This window comes from Talpa europaea, assembly GCF_964194135.1.
Source record: "Talpa europaea genome assembly, chromosome: 2".
Classification (NCBI taxonomy): domain Eukaryota; kingdom Metazoa; phylum Chordata; class Mammalia; order Eulipotyphla; family Talpidae; genus Talpa; species Talpa europaea.
Window position 1 is genome coordinate 25,502,804 of NC_140068.1, and position 26,358 is coordinate 25,529,161.

Below are 26,358 nucleotides of genomic sequence, written 5' to 3' on the forward strand. Positions count from 1 at the left end.
CTCAAAGCTACTACTGCAGTAGACGTTGGACTCAAAGCTTCACCTGAGTCTAAAACTCACACTTTTAGTAATAATAGCAAATATTTACATATTAAAGCAAATACTATATGCCAGGCATTGTTTTAAGTGCTTTCAGATGTCTTAATTCATTTAAGTATATAGGATCCCACACAAAGAATGCCACTTAGAAATTTAAGGTTTTGCAAATGTCCAGAGAAAGAAATATTTAAAACATAATCTCGAACCATAAAAGTACTAGTTGATAAAGAATAGGGTAAACCAAGGACATATGGATGGGTTCCTCTCCACTTCTATACCATCCATTCAATTATTATTGCTACCTGGGCTAACCACCTATTTTATTTACCTTTCACAGTCCCAAACTCTTTTCTCTTTTCTCTTTTGCTCTCCCCCACTGATCTCATTCAATTGTCATATAATTAAGCCCAGGACCTGGCACTGGGGTGTACAGACCTCTCCACACTGTGTGTTGAGCTTTGCTGGTCTATGGACTGCAGAGGAAGCAATCAGAGGATATCTTCTGCACATTTTTTTCAATGGCTTTGGCTCAAGAAGAGGAAAAGTGGAAATGTGAGGTTCTAGTTGCCTCATCATCATCTCCACAAAGGGGCCCACCATGTGACACCTTCCTTTGATAATCCTATTCCAGCTCTGTTTTCAGAAGGGATGAAAGTTGCCTGTTCACACTTACCACACATTAAATTATAGACTTCAATATTTTCAAAGGCATCAACTTCAAAGCTGTGCTTGAATCCAGGTCCATAGCCAATAAAGAGGGCCTAGATTGGTCAGAAAAGCAATAGTTTCTGAACTAATTTCATTTACATATGTATTTGGTAAAAACAACAACACCCGTATTTCATGTTATTCACATTGTACATCTATAAACTGGTTTTGTTAAAATAAATTTCTGTATACAACAGATTTTGTAGGCATTTAACTACTGTTGCACATTTAATGTAAGGGCATATTAGTTTTATGAATATTAATAGAATATTTCTCCTAGCTTTATTACAATTCCTGTCTTGATATCAAAACAGAATGGTTAAAAATGGTTTTATTTTTGAAGGAGGGTAAATCTCATCTTGCCCACCTTTGCACAGTGCTACAAAGGCCAATTTGATAATTATTGTGAGGATATTTTGAAAACATAAAAATACCAGGCAAATGTGACTTATCTTTATTTAAAAAACAAGAATGATCTTTTCACCTATTACATCACTAGATTCATTTACTGTGGAGCAATATTCTTAGTGAAGCACAAATAAATGCAAAAATATTTATTAGAAATTTGGCAGGCAGTGTCACACTTTCATGAAGTATGAAAACTTTAAACAAAACTCTATTCATTTCCTAAATGTAAAACAGCCAAATGAAAAAATAATTCTCCATTTATTCTCTATCAAGAGATACAGAGTCAGGCTCCCTGGTGGTGCAAAGGGATAAGTCTCAGCACTATGAAGCTGTCCACAGCCACTGCAACACGAGTTTGATCCCTGGCCAGGGAGGGGACCCACATGGCGCAGACCTCTCCTGTCTTGCCCACTGCTCCCCACAGCAGTGTATTTCAGTCAATCTGCCTATTCTGTTCCCCACCCTGTCTCTGGTGAATCCTTTCACCCCCTGCACCTCTAGCCTATACCCCAGTTCTTATATACATAAATAAATAAATCTTTAAAAAACAAAACAAAAGATACAAAGTCTATATTTTTAATACTAAAACTTTGTCAATATTTTTCCAGATATAAAGTACCATTTTTTTTAAAAAGTAGAATATATTTACTCACTTGCATATTTGAGAATGCATTATCAGAGCCATGAAATCCACCTCCACAATATTTCCTCTCCGAAGGATTCCTAATTATTTGCATAACAGAAATTAATAGCATAACTCATAAAACATTCATAAAGCAAAATTAATAACCATGACATTATCCCATTAGTAGTTTAGATTATTACTAGTTGTTATAAGGCATTATCATATCCCATCAATAAGAAAGTAACTAATTTGTTAATCAAACAACTACTACTTGGTATTGAAAAGCATCCAGGGGGCACCTTTATCTTTTGTTTTGTAGACAAATTAACTTTAAGCAGTGGTAAAGAGGAGAAAAACCACCAACATGGTTTTGAGCCCTGACTGTGCTATTTACTAGCTGTGGCTTTGGCAAGTTAATCTTCTTTAACTTTCAATTTCATCATTTTGGGTTGTTTGTAAAAATTAAATAATCTAGCCTAAGTGGCGCAGTGGTTGAGCACTGGGTTGCGAAGCTGCCCGCAGCCTATGCAGCGCCAGTTCGATCCCCGGCCGCCGGGCGAGGGTCCCACATGGCGTGCAGACCTCTCCTGCCGCCTGCTGCTCCCCTCAGCAGTGTACTTCGTCCATCTGCCTGTTCTGCTCCCTGCTCTGGCTCTGGTGAATTCTCTCACCCTCCCGTGCTTCTGACTGTACCCAGTGCTTGTATAAATAAATAAATAAATCTTTAAAAAGAAAGAAAGAAAGAAAGAAATGGTTGGAACCTAGTAAATGTTCACTAAAATATTAGTTCTCTCAGGAGGGTAAACACTACCCCTTCTTTTATATTCTTCTTTCAGGCACTAAAAGCATAGCTCTCTGCTCACAGTAGTGCAATTCTGTAGACTGAGTTCTGGTTCACTACTTAAGTTTTGCTTTACCCCCTGTATTTATCATCCTTGGCTTCCTGGCAACCATCAAAAGAGTTAATGATCAAGTTATGAGATACTAGCAATATCAACCATCCAAATTATTTACCAAAGATACCAAATAATGGAGGTTTATTGATGAATTAGTATAAGAAAATTTTTTTAAAAGCTGTATAAAAATGCAGGTAATTGCTAATTAATAAGAGCGCTCTTGCCAAATATTTTCTGCACTTTGCAGCTATTAGGCACAACTGTAATGAGCACAAGCAAATCATCAGCAAGTAGTGGCACAAGTCTGGAGCATAAGGAAAAACCGACATGGACGTGAGCAGACAGAGTGGTGCTTCTTTTCTGGGCATGATCTCTCCATGCCAGGGGACTTTCAGCAATATCTGGAGACATTTTTGTTGTTGTCACAACTGTAGAAAGGGTGTTATTTTCATCTAGTGAATAGAAGCCATGGATGGTTTCAAACAAAACAGTCTCCCACAACAAAGAATTATCTGATCCAAATGTTGAGATGCACAACTAAAAACTTATGCTATGATGCAATGTTACTTCTATAAAAAAATTAAAAGAGGGGCCTCCCTGGTGGTGCAGGCAGTTGAGTGCAGTGCTGTGAAGCTGTCTGCAGCCTCTGCAGTGCGGGTTCGATCCCGGCTGGCTGGGGAGATACCCACATGGCACAGCAGACCTCTCCTGTCTCGCCCGCTGCTCCCCTCAGCAGTGTATTTCAGTCAGTCTGCCTGTTCTGAATCCTTTCACACCCCCTCACCTCTGGCCTGTACCCTGGTTCTTCTATAAACAAATAAATTTTTTTAAAAAATTAAAAGAAAACAAAACAGCAAAGGGAAGGAAGGGAGGAGGGAGGGAGGGAGGGGTGAAGGAAGGAGGACAGGCGGGAAAGATTGGGAAATGCTGTCACAGAGTAAAGAGAATCACAGTCTTCATGTAACAATATAGTTGGAAAGGACACAGCAGTTACCTTGAATTACAAATATATCAGGGTAATTTTACCTGGGAGACTCTCAGAACTTACAGTGCAAGTTGCCATTGAGGGTCCATATAGAAGGTCAGGGACTCAATCCTGTCACTTTTAGCAAAATGCAAGCGCTTAGGTAAGAAATGTTTCAGGTATGGTCTGAAGTGTTGCTTTGGTTCCCGACACTGAAATTGTAGAAGGCAAAGAAAAGACATTATTTCCATATTTTCTGAAGTGTAAACTTTCCTTGAAATTACTTTCTAATCCCAATGAATTTTTTCTCACATTTTACCAGCATGCCCAATAAATCACACTTGCAAAAGTGAGTTCTTATTTTTTTTTTTTTAAAGATTTATTTATTTATTTATTTATTTATACATGCACTGGGTACAGTCAGAAGCGCGGGAGGGTGAGAGAATTCACCAGAGCCAGAGCGGGGAGCAGAGCAGGCAGAAGGACCGAAGTACACTGCTGAGGGGAGCAGCGGGCGGCAGGAGAGGTCTGCGCGCCATGTGGGACCCTCCTCCGGTGGCCGGGGAGCAGCTGGGGATCGAACCGGCGCTGCAGAGGCTGCGGGCAGCTTCGCAACCCAGTGCTCAACCGCTGCGCCACCGGGGAGGCCCCAAAAGTGAGTTCTTATTAACCATATAATGTATAAGGTGAATATTCCCAGCTAGGAAATATTCCTATTATTACAGGGAAGCACAATTACTGCATAAAAGTCACAGGAAACTTACACTGTATTATTAGATAATATTTGAGTTATTATCAATGATCTCGGTTTCAAAATTGTAACTACAATTAAAAGAATTTTTTTCAAAATTGGCCAAATTTTTCATCAAGTGAATAAAAATGCTGTAGAGATAAGTCAGTACTAGGGCAAAAACTTATCTTGAAAACAAGCGTTAAAAAAAATCTGGCAGTCAGGCCTCCCCGGTGGCACAGCGGTTGAGTGCTGGGCTGCGAAGCTGCCTGCAGCCTCTGCAGCGCTGGTTCGATCCCCGGCTGCCGGTGAGGGTCCCATATGGCGCACAGACCTCTCCTGCCGTGCCCGCTGCTCCCCTCAGCGGTGTACTTCATCAGTCTGCCTGTTTTGCTCCCTGCTCTGGCTCTGGTGAATTCTCTCACCCTCCCACACTTCTGACTTTACCCAGTGCTTGTATAAATAAATAAATAAATCTTTAAAAAAAAAAAATCTGGCAGGAAATACATCATAATGCTCACAATGCTTATGGTGCTACAGCTGCAGATTTTTTTCTTCTGCTGTTTCAAATACAAATAATGTACCATCATATAACTTTACAATGTCAATGAATAAATTCTTAAAAACTTCCAAACCTAGATGAATGTAGGGACATGGCCCTAAAGAGCATATAAATATTGTATAACAAATTCATGCCATTTGCAGCAGCATAATGGAGCTGGAAGGGATTATGCTAAGTGAAATGTCCTAAGGAAAAAACATTGCAGAATGAAATCAAACAAAGAATCAGATAAAGCCAAACTTAAAAGCTAACCCTTGAAAGCTGATTATAGAGCTGGAGAACCCAGAGATGGAGGGGCAGACAAAGTAGGCAGGGAGCATAATGGACTATGGTGGTGACCTACAGGTGCTTTGGAGGTGGATGCACTAAGGTAATGACACCTGAAGGGGGGATCGTATACTCCCAAAATACAAAAAATGATGTAAACCTATATTACCTCAATACAAATTAATTTAAAAAATAAAAACAAATGTTGTCCTAGATACTCAAAAATTCTAACCCCACAAATCTAAGAACAAATAATGGAACCTTTTTTCTAAATATATAACACATAAAACTAAACATAATTAGATAATGTAAAAATAAAGGCACTCACAGAAAGATTCCTGGCAATGCCTTCATAATTAACTGAAGGGAGAGAAAGGTAAAAATTAATAGTTGATGGTATGCTACAACTAGAAATAAAAATAAATCAAAAATACAGAATGTCAGTCTTAAACCTTGCATTTAAATACCAACCAGGTTTTAAATAGCTTACTTTAGTCATTATATATTACTCATTGACAGAAGTAAGAAGATATTTAGAGACAGAGACATGATATTACGTTATACTATTTTAAATTATGACTGTGTTATAATATCACAAAGTATACAAATTATACAACATGATATGTTCTAGTATTAAATGAAAAGGCAAGTTACAGAACATTCTTCTATCTATCCAGTTGCCTAACCACACATCTATCCACTTACCCACTGACCACGTATTCAGCTGCCTATCCTTAATCTATACATTAGTTTATTTATCCACCTACTTTCCATGCATCCAATACCTATCCATGTATCCATCCATCTATCTAATCTATTATAACTTCACAATGTAAAGATTAAAATGTTTTTTTCCATATGCATAGCAAAAATAAACTTAAAGTTTATCTCTAGAGAGAGGAAGTGAGCAGTGAATTAGGGGATGTAGGGAAGGAAACTTAATTTTTACTTTATATACTTCGATATTCAGTGATAATTCCAGAATTTACAATTAAGAGGAATACAGGGAAATGTAAAAGAGAAGACAAGAAGAGTAGTTTTGAAACTGAATTTGCATTGCAAGTCCACAGTGTACTCAGCATACTTTGTGTTACTGCCTAAGATTATTTTAACAATCCTTTACAATAATTTGAAAAAATTATCCATATAAAAATAAGATTACTGCATATTTGTATGTGTAAATAAATATATAGTTTTTGCTTTAATTTGAGAAATTAAGAGGTCTAATTAAGGCAAGATAGTGCTAAAGCTTAGCCATCCCAGCCTAAACATCTTTGGGGACTTGCACTACCCCTACAGCTTTTATAAAATGTTATAACAACATACTACATTCAAAATTTTTTTATAAATTGCTAATTAAAATTTGTGATGCATATAATCTGTTTTTTGTAATTGACGCTATTATTTGTGAAACCATATTCCTAAAGTGAAATCTATTTCTCCTCGTGAATATTCAATAGTATATTGAAATAAATAGCACTGAGTGCCCAAACCTAACCCAGTTCTGATAACTGTCAGAAAAGCTTTTTCTCCTTCCATCTGAAGTTAATTATAACAAAAAGATAACCAAAATTTGTGTTAGGTATGTGAAAATTACTAAAGATCCTGATCTAAGAGAAGCGTATGTAGCAGAGGTATACAGTTATAAACAGGCTTGACTTACAAAAAAAGAAATATTTTTTAAAACTTTTTGGCATTTTGGGTTGCGATGCAGCCAAGAGAGAATATGATATTTCTTCTTTGTTTACAGATACATTCTTATTATTTTCAAGTCATTTTTACAGACAAAACAGTTGCTTATCGAATTAATCCTCTCTGCCAGCATTCCTCCTCATAGAGTATTATTCTAGAACAGATGTGCGTGGTTTTAATGGAATGTCATTAATTAAAGGTGAGTAAATGTAGCTGAACTTTTCTCTTAAGGTTGTTTATTTTCCAGACAAGTAATCTTGAATCTAATACAAGCAAAATACACATACAATGAAATTGCTAAGCTTATACTTAACCATGAATAACTAGTAGCTACGAGGTTAGACTTAAGTCCTCATATCCAGTTTCATAGAATTCCTTTGGGTGTAGAAGAATTGCATGGGAGATTTAATGACAAAAAAGAAATTAACTTTAATTGATCTGGCTTTAGCATAGAGATATGATGACTGAGAGGAACATATTCTGAATATAATCATATTCAAAGTTTGCACAGAGGTATACTTACATGAAAAGTATTTATCTGGGATATCAGAGGGTCTTAATCGAGCTGCGGGTCCATATACAACTTTAATATTTTTAACATCTCCCAAATATTTATTCAGATAGACATATTTCTTGCAACTGCCTTGTTCCATGCCTAGGAGAAAAATTTTCAAACATGTTGCAACTTTGATGTAAAAGTTAATCTCTGTCTGAACAGAACTCCTTTCACCTCCCAGAATTTAATTCAGACTCATGTTAGTCAAACATTGAATGAAAAAGACACAGAACCTGTTTTCTATTTTCTGGTATACATACTACTTCTATAATCCCAAGGCTACAAAAGCCTTGGGATATACTATGGTTTTACAAAAACCATAGTAAACAAAAGGGAAATAAAAATATAGCCAAAATTAAAATATACTGCTTTTTCAGTCATCTTTATCATGCTAAAGAAAACTGAAGAGGCAGAAAATACTTAAATTAAATCTAAAGTGCTAGATTTACCAAAATTTTAATACTGAAAAAAACTTTTTAGGTACCCAAATTTCTGATGGAAGCCTTCCCAAATCAAGAGATAGGTGCATCGGCCTCCCCGGTGGCACAGCAGTTGAGCAATGGGTTGCGGAACTGCCTGCAGCCTCTGCAGCGCAGGTTCGATCCCCGGTTGCTCCCCGGCCACCGGAGGAGGGTCCCACATGGCACGCAGACCCCTTCTGCCGCCCATTGCTCCCCTCAGCAGTGTGCTTCGGTCTTGCCTGCTCTGCTCCCCTCTCTGGCTCTGGTGAATTCTCTCACCCTCCCACGCTTCTGACTGTACCCAGTGCTTGTATAATAAATAAATAAATCTTTAAAAAAAAAAGAGAGATAGGTGCATTGGGGTTTCTAGACTTCTTAGGTTTCTGTGAATTCTACTTTTTATTTGTACTTATATTTAATTTAATTTTTCCCAAAGACTCCCCACAAGAAACTATATTTAGTGAAAAAAGAATAAACAGTAATAGAAGCAATAATGAAACAATAATCAATCAAGTAAACCTGAAGGGTAAATAAAGCAAATTCAGATTACCATGATCTGAAATAAGGATGAGGTTCAGGCATCTATGCAAATTCAGCTCTTTTAGACCATCCATCAGCATGCCCACCATGTTGTCAACCCTCTGCAATGCTCTGATGACCTAGAAAAGGGATACAATCTCATGCAACGCATTCCATACTGAAGTCTACTTCTGCTTAATGTCATTTCTGTCAAAAAAGAAAAACCTCAGTGGATGCAAATACTACAGTGAACTGATTCACATCAAGCTAAGACATGCCAGATAAGAGAGAAAGGGCATAAATAATTGCTGACCATTAACAAGGGAAGGTCCAAATCTCAAGGGGAAGTCATGGGAATGACATTAACTAATCTGATTAGCATTTTCCCTCCTGGAGGTTTAGAATGTTATCCTCAGACCAGACCCAGCATAAGTCAAGCTAGCTGAAATCCACAACGTGGGGTCAGACACTGATGCATTCTCAACTATCACCTCATTTTCTATAATCAATTTGTTTTTGTGCTTTCTGAGCACTTAAATGTTTGCTTCATAAATGTTATCATGCTTCCTAATTTACAAAAATGTTAAAATTATTCATGAAATGCTTTGTGTAGTGCTATGTACTTAATTTTTAAAAGTAGAACTTCTAGGAATACAACCCATTATTCCTCACAAATGCATGTATTTTGCACATCATAAGGTGACAGAATGACAAATGGTTCAGGCAAATTGCTTTTGCACTTATCTTCTCCTTTTCCTCATAAAACCACCTGAGGAATATGCAGTTTTACATGTGTTTTCTATAATATATCAAATCACTCTAATATTTATATTTGGTATATTTCACTATAATATGAAGCAAGTTCTTTTAACCTGGTCTTTCATTCACTCAAGGATATCCAAACTATAAGAACTATAATTTTTTAAGTATTAAGAGAAAGGGGGACTTGATGAGCCAGTAATGTTAGTATTTAACAGGTCTTAAAAATTAGTGAATATGATTTGAAAAGCAATGCACTTAACCTTGAATGAAGATAAATAAAAAAGCAGGAATGTGGGGGAAATCTGGTCAATTAGAAAAGGCAGTACTGATTTTCAAACATGTATGATCTGATAATCAAACAATAACAAAGTGATATTTAGATATCTTTGTGACCAATCTGACCTAGACATGGGTCTTAAGTACCAGTGACTTCAGTAAAAGAATAAAAATTATTCTAGCTCTACCAAGCAAACAGCTATGAGACTTTTTCTTTGGACCAATTATGACACAGTTACACTGCTGGTCACATTGTTTATCCCACCTCTATGGGAGACCTTTGCTTAGCTGAATGACAGAATCAAAGCAAGAGCTCATGGGGCTGCTAAATACAGTGGAGCTGCTTGAGATGGTTTTTGATGGAGAGAATACAAAAGTAAGTATAGTTCTAGCTGAGGGCCAACTTCCTTCTCTTCCTCCTATTTTATCTGATGAGATGGCACCCAGAAGGACATAGTCAGAGGGAGGGAAGCCAGGAGAAAATGACTGGGCAGCTGTTTTACATTCAAGTGAGAACCATGAGCATGCTTGCTCCCTCTTCCTTCTGCTGTGCAGGAATGAGCACTTGGAGCAATCAGGCCCCTCAAAAACAGGGTTCTCAGGAGACAGGGACCTGGAGCCTCTGAGGCTCGCAAACTAATCTGCTAGACTTTCATCTATTGGAGTCATCTGGGACAAAAAAATAACAAGACAGGATTCTCAGACTAGGGACTCTGGCAGTACAGCTTTTCCATTTTATTATGGCCAAAAAATCATAGACCCTTACTCACTGTTTCTTTTCATGTCTTAGGTCAAAGGTAAAATATAAATCTATAGGAAATTAGAAGTACAAGAGGTACCTTGTACAAGTACTTATAGTTACAGAGGTACAAGGAAAGAAGCTCAAATCACTTTCCCATTCTAATGTTTCTTGTGTTCCAGGATACAAAAATGATATTGCCACACAAAAACTGATGTAGTATTTGATGTTTTAAAGCACTATGCCAATTGCAAACATAGCCAGGAGCTATGAATGCATGTCCATATCAAACAGGGTGTCAGGTCAAACAAGAGATTACATTAAGAGTCACACCATGAACTGCTACCCTGTTTCCAGTTTCCTAGCAACCACTCAATAAAACAATGATTATCTAATCTTCTCTATATTTTTCATAAACTTTCATATCCTTTAACTCTCAAGCTCTATTTTAAGATGATCTGAGATCTCTCTGCAAAAGAGTTCATAGAAATTATCTTCTGCTGTTTTTTGACAGATTATTATCTTCATAGAAAACTGGAGTTTTACAGTTACAAACTTTTTGAAGTGCACTAGTTTTTAAGGCCAGTGTATTATGGAGTGGTAAAAATCTTTGGAATTGAAAATACAGATTTACTTCATCATCATTTCAGTGTAAGCACTACAAAAAGTATAAACAATTCTCCAGCCTCATTTCAATGAAAATGCATTCTTTGCTGTAATAAAAATTGTGCTAAATGCACATGTTCCTTACAGAAATCATGTGATCTTATAACATCACCTAGAAATCTGTTTCAAAGCAAGTTTGGGTTAGATGTTACCAGGTTTAATGAAGTAATCACTGATAAAATTGTACTTACTTCACTGCTGACTGGTCCATACATATGACCTGAAGAATCTGGTTCTTCTAAATACAGAGTGTAAAAGTGTGGTCTAAATCAAACAGTATCAAAATGTAATATTTTATGAACACATGTAAAACAGAATGGAAAGAATAATTCAACAATTGATAGTGATTACAAATTCTACAACACTTAGGGTAACATTTCTAAACTTGCTGAGAAATTTATAGCTTTGGAATTCTTCAAAATGGGAATGTAATAGTTCACAGGGAGTTCATTTGGATATAAAACATCATGGCCATTGCAAAGCTTTCTTGTAGGCAATTTAGAAATATTGTGTAGTAATTTCTATGAAATAAAGGTATATGTACAATAGAAATTAGTTGTCTACATACCTTTCATCATTAGGAAGCTGCAGCCACTTAAGAACAGTCAGAATTCTTTCTTCAAATGGTACTGAACTAGAAAAAATAAATAAATAAAATGAAAGAAACCTGTGGAAATTGTTTGGCTCTAAATGTAAATGTTTTTTTCTTATTGAAAGTTGCATCAGAGAGACTAAAATCAATACAGTGTGTCTATTGTGTCTGAAGCAATATATGAGTCTTAGCTGAAAACAAATTGGTCTTCCTAACAGAGAAACAAAAGTTAAGTTTTACTCATTAAAAAAATATCATCAGGTTTCAAATTTTATTTCCTGTACTCTCCTTAAGGATATTATTCCTGCTCCCTAAAGGGAGCAGTTGCATCACATGAATAACCCATTTGTCAATATATATTTTTTAAAGATTTATTTATTTATACAAGCACTGGGGTACAGGCCAGAGGTGCTGGAGGGTGAGAGAATTCACCAGAGACAGAGTGGGGAGCAGAACAGTCAGACGGACCAAAAGTACTGCTGAGGGGAACAGCAGATGAGACAGGAGAGGTCTGCTATGCCACGTGGGAATCTCCCCAGCCGGCCGGGAATCAAACCAGCGTTGCAAAGGCTACAAACAGCTTCACAGCACTGCGTTCAACCCACTGCGCCACCGGGGAGGCCCCATTTGTCAATATACTTTATGAAGGTGATAGATCATGAAGAACTCACTCACTGAAGACTCAGTAAAACTGGGGAGTGGGAATCTGACAAGCAGACACTTCCCCAGACAGCATTTCCCAGTAGAATCAGTTATGCTTTCTTCTGGGCACAAGGTTTGGTTTGTACAACTCCATCAGAGAGCTTACCCCATGCCAAATACATTCAGCTGCTTTTATTTGACTTTGGGAAGCTGAAGAACATATAACACTATATTGAACCCCAATGCCTAACACAGGGCATGGCACATAAAACCTCAATTACTATCCATGAAATGAAAATTATAAGGTGGAGAACAGACACTGCACTATGCTCATGTGAACCACAAAGAAGCAGCAACAGTAAAATTGTCATAGAAAATAGTTATCCAGGGCCTCCCTGCTGGCCTATGGGTTAAGTCTCAGTGCTATCACCACTATGGCCTGAGTTGGATCCCCCGCCAGGGAGCTAACCCACATATGGTGCAGCAAACCTCTCCTGTCTTGCCACTGCTTCCCTCAGCAGTGTATTTATTTCAGCAGATCCGCCTGTTCTGTTCCCCACTCTGTCTCTGCTGAATCCTCTCACTCCCTGCACCTCTGGCCTACACACCAGATCTTCTACACCCCCCAAAAAAAGAGGAAATGGTTATGCATGTCTCGTCTGGAATTTGGAATTTTTTATCTTTTCTGTTCTTCTCCCAAGTACATCATTGCATTGATTTTGTGAGAGAAATTTCCTACATGGAAAACAGTCTCACCAAAATTGGTCATCTCACTAAAATTATCCAAACATAGTCTTCTGGAAAAAAGATTTGTTCATTTTTCTTTTTCTCAACAATCATGGCTATTCAATACCAGACGAAGGTTATTCCCATCAGTTACTCACATAGACAATATGTCTATTAATTTCGAAATGCAAATACAGAGATGCCATTAGTATCTTCTTTAAATAATATTTCCAGGTACCTGTGTCCTCCTTACAGCTTCCTTCTTTCTCATTCCTTTTCCTCCCAGAGGTAAATGAGGGTTCTCTCTGACATCTCTACTTTCACCATGACTTTTTATTTTTTTTTCCTCCTGCCCAAAGATCTGCATCCAAGTGCAAACGTTACCAGTGCTTTCTAGAAAACTTCTAGGAAAAAGTGTATCTACTTTTACTGTCTATTCATCATCCACATAAAACTCTTTGAGAAAGAATCTTTAGTCTGAAAGTTCTCATTTTTCAGCTGACATATCAGTCAAAGGCTAGAGCTTAGTGCTTAATAAAAAGGAGAGGCTGAGATAAAATCAATGAGCTCTTCCACAATTATAGCTCCCAGAAAATATACATCTATACATACCCATTATACATTTTATAGATGTCTGGGAGAACTCCATTAATTTTCACATCTGATCCTGGCCAAAAAAATGTTCCACTCTTCAGACCTTGGTAGTGAGCTGTTAGCCAAATCTGGGGAAGATAAAGAAGGAAAGTCAAACATTCATTTCTAGGGAAAGTAAGGATTCACACAACACCAATGTATTTCTCTCAAGAGCAAGAATATGTTTAAGGTTGAAGAGCTTTGGTAGTTAGACTACAAAACAATTGTGTAATGTGACTCTAAACAACAGCAACAAGAAATTAAATAACCAGTGATTAAATTAAACTTTAAAAATATGGATATAAGACAATTGGTAATTTATACAACTTTAGAGCCATACCCCTAGCTTAGGGGATTCCTCTTGAAAGAAGAAAATTCACAAATATACATCTTTACTGACATTTTTGCTTCCATAGTAAACTCTTATTGAAAACCTGGTATTCTGTTATTATCAATTATACTTTAAATAGTATTCCTATAAGCATCCTAGATTAATAATAATAATCCTCACAATAATTCCATGGGGTAGCTAACAGTATTAACTACAGTACAGAAAGGAAAAACTGAGGTTCTGACAGGATAATTTTTCCAAAGTCACAAAGCTTCAAATAATAGAGTTAAAATTTGAATTTAAATATGCAAATTAAACACCATGTTATTTTTCCTTCTAAGAAGACTCTCAGGGTTATCCAAATAAACTCAATGAAATTAGTGTGACAATTTTTAAAAATTTAAAGGCAACCACATCAAGACAATAAGAATATGATCTAATTAAAAAAAAAATCCAATGAAGACAAAGTTTACTTTCCTCAGAATCAATCAGCTTTTTCAAATCAAAATATTACCCCCAAACTATTGCTACTAGCTCAAGGTAGAATGGAGCAATAAAGAAAAATTCAAATTCAGTTCTGAAACAGACTTATACAATGACACAAGCTTTATTTAGGATTATCAGCATTCATCTCCATTTATAAAAAGATGGTACAGACATTGTAAATGAAGTAGGCTATTAAAAACACCAAAGAACCTAGTGTTTTACTCTGATTGAAATAGATGAGACTAAAAGAAGAAACTATTTTAGTAACTAAAACAACTCACTGGTTCTCCTTTGTACCACTCAGGATTAAATTTTTCTTTACTTTTAAGTGCAAAGGAAGCATTCATTTTGGGATCATACATTTTGTTGTCAATTATGCCATGGGATTCTGGATAAAGCCCCTAAAAAATATAAAACACAGGTTTTATACAAGATTTTTAACATTAAATCATTAAACAAAATCATTAAAGAGAAACTAATAACTGGAAGCTACAAGGAAATTAATAAAGTTTAAGAAAAAAAACAAAAAAAATTGTCAAAATACAATAACCACTCTAACTTTTATATAGTATTTGTGTTCTACATTATGTAATAGGAGAAAAAAAGTAACAAATGCTCTAGATGAAGGTCTATATAAATACACAGCCTCCCAAATTCTGAAGACAGCAGTCTGCAGTCCTCTTGCATTGCTGAGTAAAGCAGTTCTGCAGAACAAGTTCCTTTTGGAATTGATCAGTACAAGCTAAAGTATAAATTCTGGCTTCCACCCTAAGGTCTAGTGAATTCTACTTTTTTTCTAAATTCAAATTAAATCTGAAAAATTTGAAAGAAAAACAAGGCTGTAATCCTATTTAGAATCAGGCAATGTGGCTTGTTCAAATATATACAGCAAGATAATTAAAAAGACAGTTGAGACCATGTGAGTGTATGACCATTTTTGAACTCAAATGAAGTAAGCTATAAAATTAGTAAGAAAAAAATATATATACACACACACCAAACTCTAAAAAAAAAAAAAAAAAAATAGAAAAAACAAGGACATAAGAATCAGAGACTCTAAAAAATTAACAACAACAAAAAAACGAGAAATCATTTTTTTGAGGGGAACTTTAGTCACTTGTTCACAGAGGGAAATCAAGCCCAGTGATAAAGGGACTTTCCCAAAGGCATAGTTGCTTGGGGGTACTGCAAAAACCAGAACCTAGATTTCCTGGCTTACCTACACAATAGAAAGAAGTTATTTTTTCCTAATCTGATATCTAATTTTGCCCTTGAAAAATATAACATTCACATCTCATTTCCATGAAAACATAAAATTGAAATGCAAAACTTACTGTAACAATGCTGTAGTGATTGGGGAAAGTTTTTGTTGGGTAAACCGGTCTCATGTTTTTAGCATATGTTCCACAGCTTTCTACAAGAACAAAAGAAAAAGACTGCTAGTAAACACAAGTGACTATCTGTCTGTGTCTGCTAATTCATTTAGCATTTGTACCATCTAAATCTAAATCACATTTAAAAAAATAACTCAGAAGGGATTTATAAACACACAAAAATGTGAATTATAAAAGATATGGATTCAAATTTTATATTAACAACTTTTCTCTTAGTCAGAAAAACATTAAACAAAAATTAAGCTGAAATAATGATCACATATTCATCAATAATATTAAGTTCCAGGTGGACTGGTTATAATAAAATCACTAACTAAAATCTCTGTCTGATACTACTTGATGATTACATACCTAAATTGCAAGAGCTAGTCTAAAAAAATACTGCACCAGTAGTTAAATCTGCAAAATTAAAACAAGGGTAAAGCAATATCCCCAAATCCAGAACCAGGTAATTCTAGAAAAATTCACTGCTACCCTATAGACAAAGGTAACTTCTGGATTCAAGTTAGAGAAAGCACAGAAGTCAGCAGGTTCCTGATTTAGCTTTAGTGACACATTCCCTCCTCCACCTTTACTGATAAGGAAAAAACACACAAGTAGTGATTCTAGCATTTCAATACCTCATCCCCAGATGGGCATGTGTATCGATCTATTGACAGCTCATTACCTTTAAATAGTTTAAAACTACAGACTGCATATCCCCCAATGTTCCAAAGCTAATGGCACATTGATTTCTTTTCAGCTTCACATGTTGGTTGCCTTAGTATACATACAACACCATATTTTTGAACTCAGGACACCATGTTTGCTATCATCAAGACAAACTTTCCTCCTCAAGGTAACAAGAGACCAGATTCAAACTCCAAAGATCATCAGCCTGGCTGATAAGAACAGTCTTCCCAGCCTGTGCACTTCTACAAGCTATTTTCTTCCAAGTAGAAGTTAAAAACTGAAAAGCTTGAAAGTTCTCCAAAAATTATTTTGGCTTATCACAAAAGAAATATAAAAATATTTACCAAGAGTGAATTTAATGTTTAAGCCAATCTCATGTATTCAAATTCTATAAATAATATTTTATAATTCTAGGAGAACACAAAAATAGTTGTATTTATTCACTTCTATCTCAGTCCACTATAACACTGTAGGTACTTAAATAATAATCACTAATAACAAGCAAAGTTCTACAACTTTTATGTATAATTATGTTTCATTAACAATGATGATACAAGTGATATCCATATTACTGTTGGTTAATGTGGCTGAAAACTTTGTCATTAATATGAAGAAAATACAATTCTGCTATTATATTAATAACTTATCGAATAATCATTGAATTGAGGCCTTGACTGAGTCAAAAAAATTGGAAAGATGCTACAGAACACTATAGCATTATAGGATAATAAGGCAAATATTCTTTACACAACTAGTACATTCAAAAATTGCAGGTTTTTAAAATTGTATTTTAAAATACAATACTTTAAAAAAATGATTTTCCACAAAAGGAATCCAAAATTCCAACTAAAAAAATATATATTTGTATATCAGTCAAGGGATTAAAAACCTAAGAAAACTAGAAGCTCAATATAACAATTATCTTAGAAATGTTCAAAGTAGATTGGCTCGCTATCAGGTTAAATTACTTTATGATAAAGAAGTTTAGTAAAAGAAATTCTACCAGTATTTTTCCAAGAGGAGATAGCCTCCCCAGCCTATCTCTTGAAATCATGACACTCCAATATAAACTCTGAGTTTACTCACTTAGTTTGCTAATAACAGGAAGAAGTCCACCCCAAGTGTGTAAATATTCTGCCCTGAAACCATCCAAAGAAAATAAGAGGGTAGGAGGCTTTTCATACCTGGGTAAGAAAGAAGAAAAAAAAAAAATTTGAAGAAGCAGAAAGAAGATATGCATCCAATGTATTTTATCCTTCCTTGCAACAGTGAAGACTTTCCACTACCAATGTGATCTAACAAGCTCAGCAGGCATTCTCATAAAGGATGCTTTACAAATATTCATATACATGCTTTTACATCTTTATATAGAGTCCTCATATACCATTTATGAGTACACATATGATTTGGAGCCACCATATAGAGAACATTATTCATGGTTCCGGTTTTTCCAAAAGCTAGACCAAATCCTATGAATGTAATAATAACATTTTCCTAATTTGCAGAATGAATTAGCAATATCATTTCTAAATTATGCTCTTGTTTTTATTCATGTTTTTCCTGAACAACCTTTTCTGATATGGTATCTCCTTGGATCTAGTTGATGATACTTTAATTTACATAAATTATATCCTGTTCAGTTTTCACTTTAATATATATGAGATGTTGGGGCCTCCCTCCTGGTACAAGGGGTTAAAATGCAACCTATGAAGCTATCCACAGCCACTGCAACACAAGTTCGATCCCCAACCAGGAAGCTACCCACATGGCGCAGCCGACCTCTCCTGACTCCCCCACTGCTCCCCTCAGCAGTGTATTTCACTCAGTCTGCCTGTTCTGCTCCCCACTCTGTCCTGGTGAATCCTCTTACCCCCACACCTCTGGCCTGTACCCCAGCTATTGTAAGCATAAATAAATAAATCTTAAAACAATATATATGAGATGTTAATATTTAATAGAAAAATTTCAGAGGTATTTGCTACATTTAAGTATATAAACCACAAAGAAAGAGTTCAAAGCTATGGATGAACAAATAATGAGAGTATACACAGAGAGAGAGAGAGAGAGAGACAGAGAGAGAGAAAGAGAGCGAGAGAGAGCGAGAGAGAGAGAGAGAGAGAGAGAGAGAGAGAGAGAGAGAGAGAGTTAATGTGTATGGTGAAGCAATCCAAAGAAGCAGAAAGAAAATGAACAAAGAAAAAACAAAAACACCTAGCCTCTGACAACAAAAGGGAACTAAAGGGAAAGAGGACAAGGATGGGGGAACACACAGAGGAGGTCATCTGGCTAGTGGTGAGTAGTAGTAGGACTTTGGTGGTGAGTATGGTATGGTACTTATACTTATAGAGGTGCAATACTGTACTCCTGAAACTTACATAACATTGTAAGCCAGCAATACATCAATTAAAAAAAAAAAAAAGAAAGAGCAAATGCTTTGTTCCTAATTCTAGAATCAAAAAAAGGGGGGGAAATCACTACATTATAATAATATACTCAGCAAAAAAGTAACTGAAGATGACTTTTACACAGTTAAAATAAAACAGTTGTGATTCAGAAGTTTTGCAGCTTCTGATAATAGCTGGTAATGACAAGAGAATGGTGTATCACTGAGTAATGATGTAAAAACTTTCTGGTGGGGGACTATAGAATCAGCACAGCATCTCAGTGGTCCACATCTGTCAAAAATTATTGATATTCAAGTAACAGAAAAGGTAAGAATCAGTTGGCTGGGCCACCAGGTAAATATACTGGTATAGTAACTTCCAGTGTAATACAATGTGTTCTAAATTATGATCTTGTAAAGAAAGGAGAAGTTACAATGCTGAACAACTAAACCCCATATATAATGTTTTAAACCAATGTTACTTCAATAAAAAAATTAAACTAAAAAAGGAGTTATATTTTCCACTATATACCTTGAACTTAAGAGACAGTTTTTAAAAGTATGTGAGACAGTCCCTTTGAAATCAGTCTCTCATTGAAAATTCTTGGTTTGGGGTTAATTTTTGCAGCTGCTTTTTCTATTGCTTTATATAAAAAAGTACTCTCCCATCCAAGGGAAAAAAGTACATATAAAGCAAAAATAAGCTATAAATATAAAATAAGATAAAATACAACTTTAAAATTTTTAATTGTTAATAGTTTGGAAAAAATCATTATTATAGTCAGTATTCCATATAAACATGTTCTACATTTGCAGATTCAACCAAATGCGGCTGGAAATATGTACTGTGTAGTTTATGTGTATACTGGTTGTATCTACACTGAACACATAAGATTTTTTCATCTGACTATTACCTAAGCAACACAGTAATAACAACTATTTACATAGCATTTACATTGTGTTAGGTATTACAATAATCAAGAGTGATTTAAAATAGTGGGAAGATGTGTGTAGAATACTATATCATTTTATTTAAGAACTTGAGCATCTGTGGATTTTGGTATCTGCAGTAGTCCTAGAATCAATCCCCTCTAATACCAAGGGACAATCATGACTGTAATTTTAAAAGATAAACATGTATTTCTGAAGATGAATAATTCAAATTACATGAGATCATAAATAGCACAATGATAAATACATCTAGTACTTTCATTAAATTTCTACCCTTTGAATTCCACATAAACTTCTCTTGATAGTCTATTATACAAAAGAGACTCTGCAAAAAAAAAAACTTTAGGATAAAAGGAACAAAGAAATTATTAGAAATGTAAAAGTGATGTAATATTCTTACAGGCCAGGCATGTTGCTTATCCCAAAAATTTATAAATAAACCAAAATACCTCCCCCAAAAGAAACTTTGTTACAAGTTCAACTCTCAAAACTTAGGTCCTTCCTAAGAAGGACGACATGCACACTTCTACCCAACACTGCAGAATACTAGAGACTAACTATTCATGACCTCTGTTTTTTCCACTAGTTTCCAGGGGGGAGGTAGGGGGTCATGCCAACCATCTCTATACTACCAGGCCAAATGGGAGGCCTCACTAAAAATAATGTTTAATGATCCAACAAATAATTGTCATTTTTACTTCTTCATTTTGAAAACAGAAAAAAAATATGGTATTTCTAAGAGAAAAATTAGCATGTCAGAATTCAGTCTTACCCTGCAGGACACTGTGGCTCATCAATATTCTCACATGTTTCTTCTACCCAGCTTTCCTCCCCTGAAATATTTTCAAGAAATAAAACAAGTTGAACACACTTAATAGTGTGAGACACATTAGAACGGATTTCCAAATCAAAATATGTTAACAAATACACAGTAATAACATGGGGCATGATTACAGGGAAATAGAACAAAGGCAGTTATTCTCTTTCAAAATAAAATTGTGTGGGTATCAGGAAGAAAAAAAGGATGGATAATTACAACACTAAAACACAGTACTGTTTTTATGAGAACTTGCAAAGCATCTTTTCCATTTTCAAACTTACTATTTTCAGCCAAAATTTACAGTGCCCCTTCTATCTACCCAATATAATCTCTGGTAAAAAATCCTTAATGTCTAGGATTTACAACCAGTTTCCAGCAGAGAATTTCAAGATGTCCTGTAATCCCCAGGAACATCAGATTACATAATACCCTATAATCTTTTGCAGTAATTTCACACCCATTCTCTCAACACAGGATAGATATCGTCCTCGTTTACTGTAAGCGGATCTATTATATAGAAATCAGCTAGGACTGCAAAAGCGATCTTTCCACAAATACAGCATTAAATATGTAGCTACTATCAAAATAATATGAGATTATAGTGAGAGAGTAAATGACTAAAATAAACAAGGTTGGCCATGTGCAGATAAAATTAATTATTAAGCTGAGTGGCAAGTACAAGGTCCACGACATACTCCATTCTAGCACAGGTTTGGCATTTTCTTTAAAAAATGTTTGAGAGATTTTTTTTCAGCTAATGTAGTTGACCAATAAATATGACTCCTAATGTAAAAAAAAAAAAAAAAACCTATGCAAAACCAGGCTAAGCACAGAGAGATGTCGGGAGGTATGTGGAAGCATGCGTGCGACAGACCTAGACACACAGAGCTGTAGTTAATGCAGCAGTCGCCCTTGTCCTTGCAGTCATCTGAACAGGAGCAAAGGCTTCTGGACAATCTTTTCTCACCACACCTGAATTTGCTGCAAGTCCATATATGTTCTAGAAACAAATATCAACAAAATACATTTTAAGTATAGTCCATATTGAACACATCCAAAGCAAACACAGCATTCTGTGTTTGCTTTGGATGTGTTCAATCATAAGAGACAATGAACTATTTCATAATTCTTAGTCACTCACAGGCACTACCACCATCTTTCTCAGTCTGAAGTAACAAACAGAAAACATGCAGACATCACTGGTTACTATTTCACTAAAATCCTAGAACTTGAACATTTTAAAACATGGACAAATATAATTATTATTATCCAATTCATATGTAGATCTGTGTCTCCCATCAGTCATTTTCAGAGCTCTCAGAGTTAATTTAAATTTGACTCACTCCCATTTGAATATTATTTTATGTCATACATAGAGAAACTCAAGTCAAACTGAAAACTTCGATATCTGGATAGTTCAATTTTAAAGTTTAAGCGGCTACCTAAGGACTTTTGCTTAAGTAAGTCTAGCATGAAAATATTCATATATTTCAAGCAACCTTTTCTAATTTACTTTAAATGCAAATTAGATCACATAGGCTTTCGGCATATACTAAAAATAAACAAATTTTGGTATGTGTAAAACTGGCTATTTTCATTAAACATTGCTATCTTTAACTGTTTAATGAAGGCAAAATAAGTGAAAATTTGTTTTATAAAGAACTGCTAAAACATAAAGGTGAAAGTCAAAATAGTGTGTACATGTCAAATTTTTTAAAATTTCAAATGAGTTAGGGAAATCACATGCCCAAAGGCAAGTGTTGTCTTTGATCTTTTACTAAAGTTCATGACTCCATCTTTCCCTGCACATTTTTACCTGGTTCTATACACGTCTCCTGGTAATCTAGACAGCAATTTCCAAGGTCAACGCAGGCAACATCGCAGCGACAGTTCCCAAATGTTCTCTCAAAACAGCGACCTTTGCAACTTTTAACTGAAAAGTATAAAATGAGTTAGAAGTTTGTTAATTAGTATATAATTACAAAGTGAAACATCAACTAATATGCTAAGTTAGGTAGAGTCAAACAGTACTCTAGAAGACAGATGGAGTACCAAAATTATCCAAGAATCTATTCATAAACATATAGAAAGTGAACAAACAGAAGATAACCTATGTACAGAGATTATAATTTCATCTCTCGACACAGACAAAAAGACAACTTTCATCTTTTATTTATTACAAATCCTACTTGGCCTGATAAGACTTAAATACTTACGGGATATTAGAGAAGAGTCAAAATAAGTCTTGTTCAAAAGGTTTTATGCTCTCTTTATTGACTTAAACAGCCATGGAGTTCTCAAGAATTTCAAAATGTGGGGCCTCCCTGGTGGCACAGGGGTTAAGCACCGAACTATGAAGCAATCCCAAGCCTCTGCAGCACGAGTTCAATCCCCAGCCGTCCAGGGAGCAACCCACATGGCACAGCAGACCTCTCCTGAATCGTCCGCTGCTCCCCTCAGCAGTGTACTTCACTCAGTCTGCCTGTTCTGTTCCCCACTCTGTCTCTGGCGAATCCTCTCCCCACCACCCCACATCTCTGTCCTGTACCCCAGCTCTTGTATGCATAAATAAATAAATCTTTAAAAAAAAAGAAGTTATAATGTTCTTAAAAAAAAAAAAAGAATTTCAAAATGTGAGAAAAGATATTTAAAGTGATTTTATCAATATGTCAGGAAGACCTGACTTCTTACTCTTAGTCTTGGTGTAAAGAAGTGATGTGTCGGTACAGGAAATGTTTGGGAAGACTGCCTTCCCACCATCACCTAACACACCCCTTTCTCCTTCAGATCCAGCCTGGTTTCCTCCTAGAAACTTTCCACAACTCCCCAGTTTAAGTCCATTTCCCTATTTTCTTAAGCTTTTATGAAAGTGTGTCCTTCCACTCCATCACTTATCTCCTCCATTTTTATCTAGACTGTTTGATTAATCTCCCAATCTCACATCAAATTACAAAGAGCAAAAAACACACTTTGGTTTTGCCCTGTATATTGTATCCCTGCTACCAGAAAGTGTTCTGGTGGTTTTGTTTGTTTCAGGTGGGGTACTTGACATATAGTAATAAATTTTTGTTAAATGGATAAATGGTGGATTGGGAGAAAAATATTTTTCATTAAAAACAACAATTTTATATTGTAACTTTTTATTAGATACCTGGAATAAGGTAGGTTTCTAATGGATTACTAAAAAATCAGAATGGTGGGCAGGTTTCTAATGGATTACTAAAAAATCCTAGGTGGCGCAGCAGTTGAGCGCTGGGTTACGAAGCTGCCCACAGCCTCTGCAGCGCCGGTTCGATCCCGGGCTGCTCCCCGGCCACCGGAGGAGGGTCCCACATGGCTGCAGACCTCTCCTGCCGCCCGCTGCCCCCCTCAGCAGTGTACTTCGGTCCTTCTGCCTGCTCTGCTCCCCGCTCTGGCTCTGGTGAATTCTCTCACCTTCTGCGCTTCTGACTGTACCCAGTGCTTGTATAAATAAATAAATAAATAAATAAATGAAATCTTTAAAAAAAAAAAATCAGAATGGTGAGAAAAAAAATAATCTGCTAGTAATAAAATGGAATCCAACAGACAAAAAGCAGTAATTACAGCTCTTGAATTTAATATAGACTCCTGACCCTATAAGATACTGTCTAGGAATTTAGGTTTTATTCGACACTGGGAATTCAGGTAATTTTAAGACATGAAATAACAATAAATAATTCCTAGGGTCAGAAATACTAACTTCCTGACCCAAGAGAGAAAATGCTACTAATTAGAATAATAGGTATTACTTGGAGCTCATTAATATTCACCTAGGAGAGTTTTAAAAATACTACATATACTATGATTGGTTTAGATTAAATTAACTGTTTTCAATCCTTCAGTTTTATTTTTATGTGTTAAACTGAACTCAAGTGGAATTACTTATACCTAAAGACTACATAGGTAAACACTAAAGTGTAATTTCTGAATTTTGTTCAATTTAAAGATATTCAATTCTGAACAGAATGCTAAGTAAATACATAAAATTACCACATTTCTTTCAACAATAAATGACAGCTTAAAAATCATTAAAAATTTTAAATGACTATTATAATTACAGAATAGTCAAATAGGAAAACAGTTTGTTGAATTTTCAAAACTGAATTCCCTGAAGATCAATGATTTTTGTATTTATAGTAATCTTGTCAATGCTAGGTAGACTTGATATAAAAAAAGGTATAAAAAAACATTTACACATAACCTTAAAAATACTACTACTGCTTGAAATTACCCAACATCCACAATTTAAAAACCCGTAAGTGCATGTAGTGATGTTTCTGGTTGCCCAGGGATGCTCACTGTTCACCTAGGAACCGCCAGGGCTGCATCAACAATTAACTCCTTGGGGACAAGGATTCTTGGGGTCCCTGGAGGAAGGTGGGGTGAAAGGGCTCCAGGAGAGCAGCACCAAACCCCATCAACTGCATCTGCTTGCTTGTTTCTTTGCTCTTATTTCTCAGTGTTCTGGTGGTTTTGTTTGTTTCATTGATTTTTGCCTGTTCATTTGGTTTTTTCATGGCCTGTCTTTGTTTTGAGGGTGATGAAATTTTGCAAGTAAATATGTAAATATTAAATGGCTAAATGAAAAAGCTTTAAGAAGGATCAAACCAGCATCAAATGTGCAGTATCTATGAATTATCTATAAGATTAAGACATAAATAGGACCCCAGTCACATTCTGTACATTGATTATCAACACACCACACCAGCACCACCCCCAACACACACACACACACACACACACACAACTAATTACCTTCTTTGGCACAGCTTGGTTTCAACCCAAATATACAACCAAGGATTGTTGTTAACACACAGACTGACAAAACCTGTGGGAAGAACAAAGACAATTATTTAGCTTCAAAGCCCTTTTATTTCTTTAAATGTTTTATATCTTCAAATGATTGTAAACTGCTGGTGCCAGTCAGTTCCCTGGTCTGGGGCTGGTACCACAGACATGGTCACTTTGTGAAAATTCCAACTGTACGCTTTGTCTATTTTTCTGTATGTCTGTAACATCACAAAAGTCTATTAAATTATATTAAATAAATCTATGTCATCCCAAGGTTAATGTGCCAGAAATTTCATAGCTGAAGTAAATGAATATAGTCAGAAAAACTAATTTAGGAAGGCGGAGAGGATAATCTCTTTAGTGACGCAATTTACAGTTTGTTAATCCACAAAAGACAATATGAGAATATTAGACAATTCATTTAATAGTTTAACCTCTCAGACCTAAATACTATCTTCACAGGCACTGTAGCAGCTTTTAGGAATGAGCACTGGATCGGCTTAGATCATTATCTCCTGGGCTCAAATGTAATGAAAAACTGGTTGTGTAGCTTGGGGCAGGTAATGTAAACTTTCTAAACATCAGATTATTTACCTATAAAATTAAAAGTCTGGATGACACAGATGTCTAAAGAACTTTCCAGTTCTAGTTTACCACTTCCTTCATCTCTATTCTTTTAGAGACATTTTAAACAACTGGATATAGCATATAATTCCTAAAACAATAATAGAATGTTTGTTTGTGATTTAAAATAAAAAGGTGCATCATAACTCACAAAAAGAAATCCTCAGTATGCTGTAAAAGAGAGGTTTCTTGACAGCTCTCTAAAAGGACAGTTTACAGGGCAATTCGACAACAACAAAAAATGCACCGAGTACCAACTATATGTAAAGACTTTAAGTCTCCAGGCTAGGTATTGGATAGTCAGATAAAAACACATAATGACCGGGGCCTCCCCAGTGGCGCAGCGGTTGAGCGCTGGGTTGCGAAGCTGCCCGCGGCCTCTGCGGCGCCAGTTCGATCCCGAGCTGCTCCCCGGCCACCGG

General features: G+C 35.8%; 1 protein-coding gene across 1 annotated transcript in view; it reads right to left on the minus strand.

Annotated features, from left to right (window-relative positions):
- Positions 1–26,358, minus strand: part of ENPP1 (ectonucleotide pyrophosphatase/phosphodiesterase 1) — a gene marked incomplete at both ends in the record, with an annotated part of 66,950 nt that overhangs the window by 12,531 nt on the left and 28,061 nt on the right. Inside the window, 16 exons of the mRNA XM_084227887.1 lie at positions 713–800; positions 1,809–1,878; positions 3,725–3,852; positions 5,528–5,559; positions 7,415–7,546; positions 8,459–8,567; positions 11,062–11,134; positions 11,439–11,504; positions 13,443–13,552; positions 14,562–14,681; positions 15,615–15,694; positions 17,433–17,530; positions 20,453–20,513; positions 21,375–21,500; positions 22,317–22,433; positions 25,277–25,349. Of these exons, the coding sequence (XP_084084013.1) occupies positions 713–800; positions 1,809–1,878; positions 3,725–3,852; positions 5,528–5,559; positions 7,415–7,546; positions 8,459–8,567; positions 11,062–11,134; positions 11,439–11,504; positions 13,443–13,552; positions 14,562–14,681; positions 15,615–15,694; positions 17,433–17,530; positions 20,453–20,513; positions 21,375–21,500; positions 22,317–22,433; positions 25,277–25,349 (1,483 nt within the window). The remainder of the gene's footprint in view (positions 1–712; positions 801–1,808; positions 1,879–3,724; positions 3,853–5,527; positions 5,560–7,414; positions 7,547–8,458; positions 8,568–11,061; positions 11,135–11,438; positions 11,505–13,442; positions 13,553–14,561; positions 14,682–15,614; positions 15,695–17,432; positions 17,531–20,452; positions 20,514–21,374; positions 21,501–22,316; positions 22,434–25,276; positions 25,350–26,358) is intronic.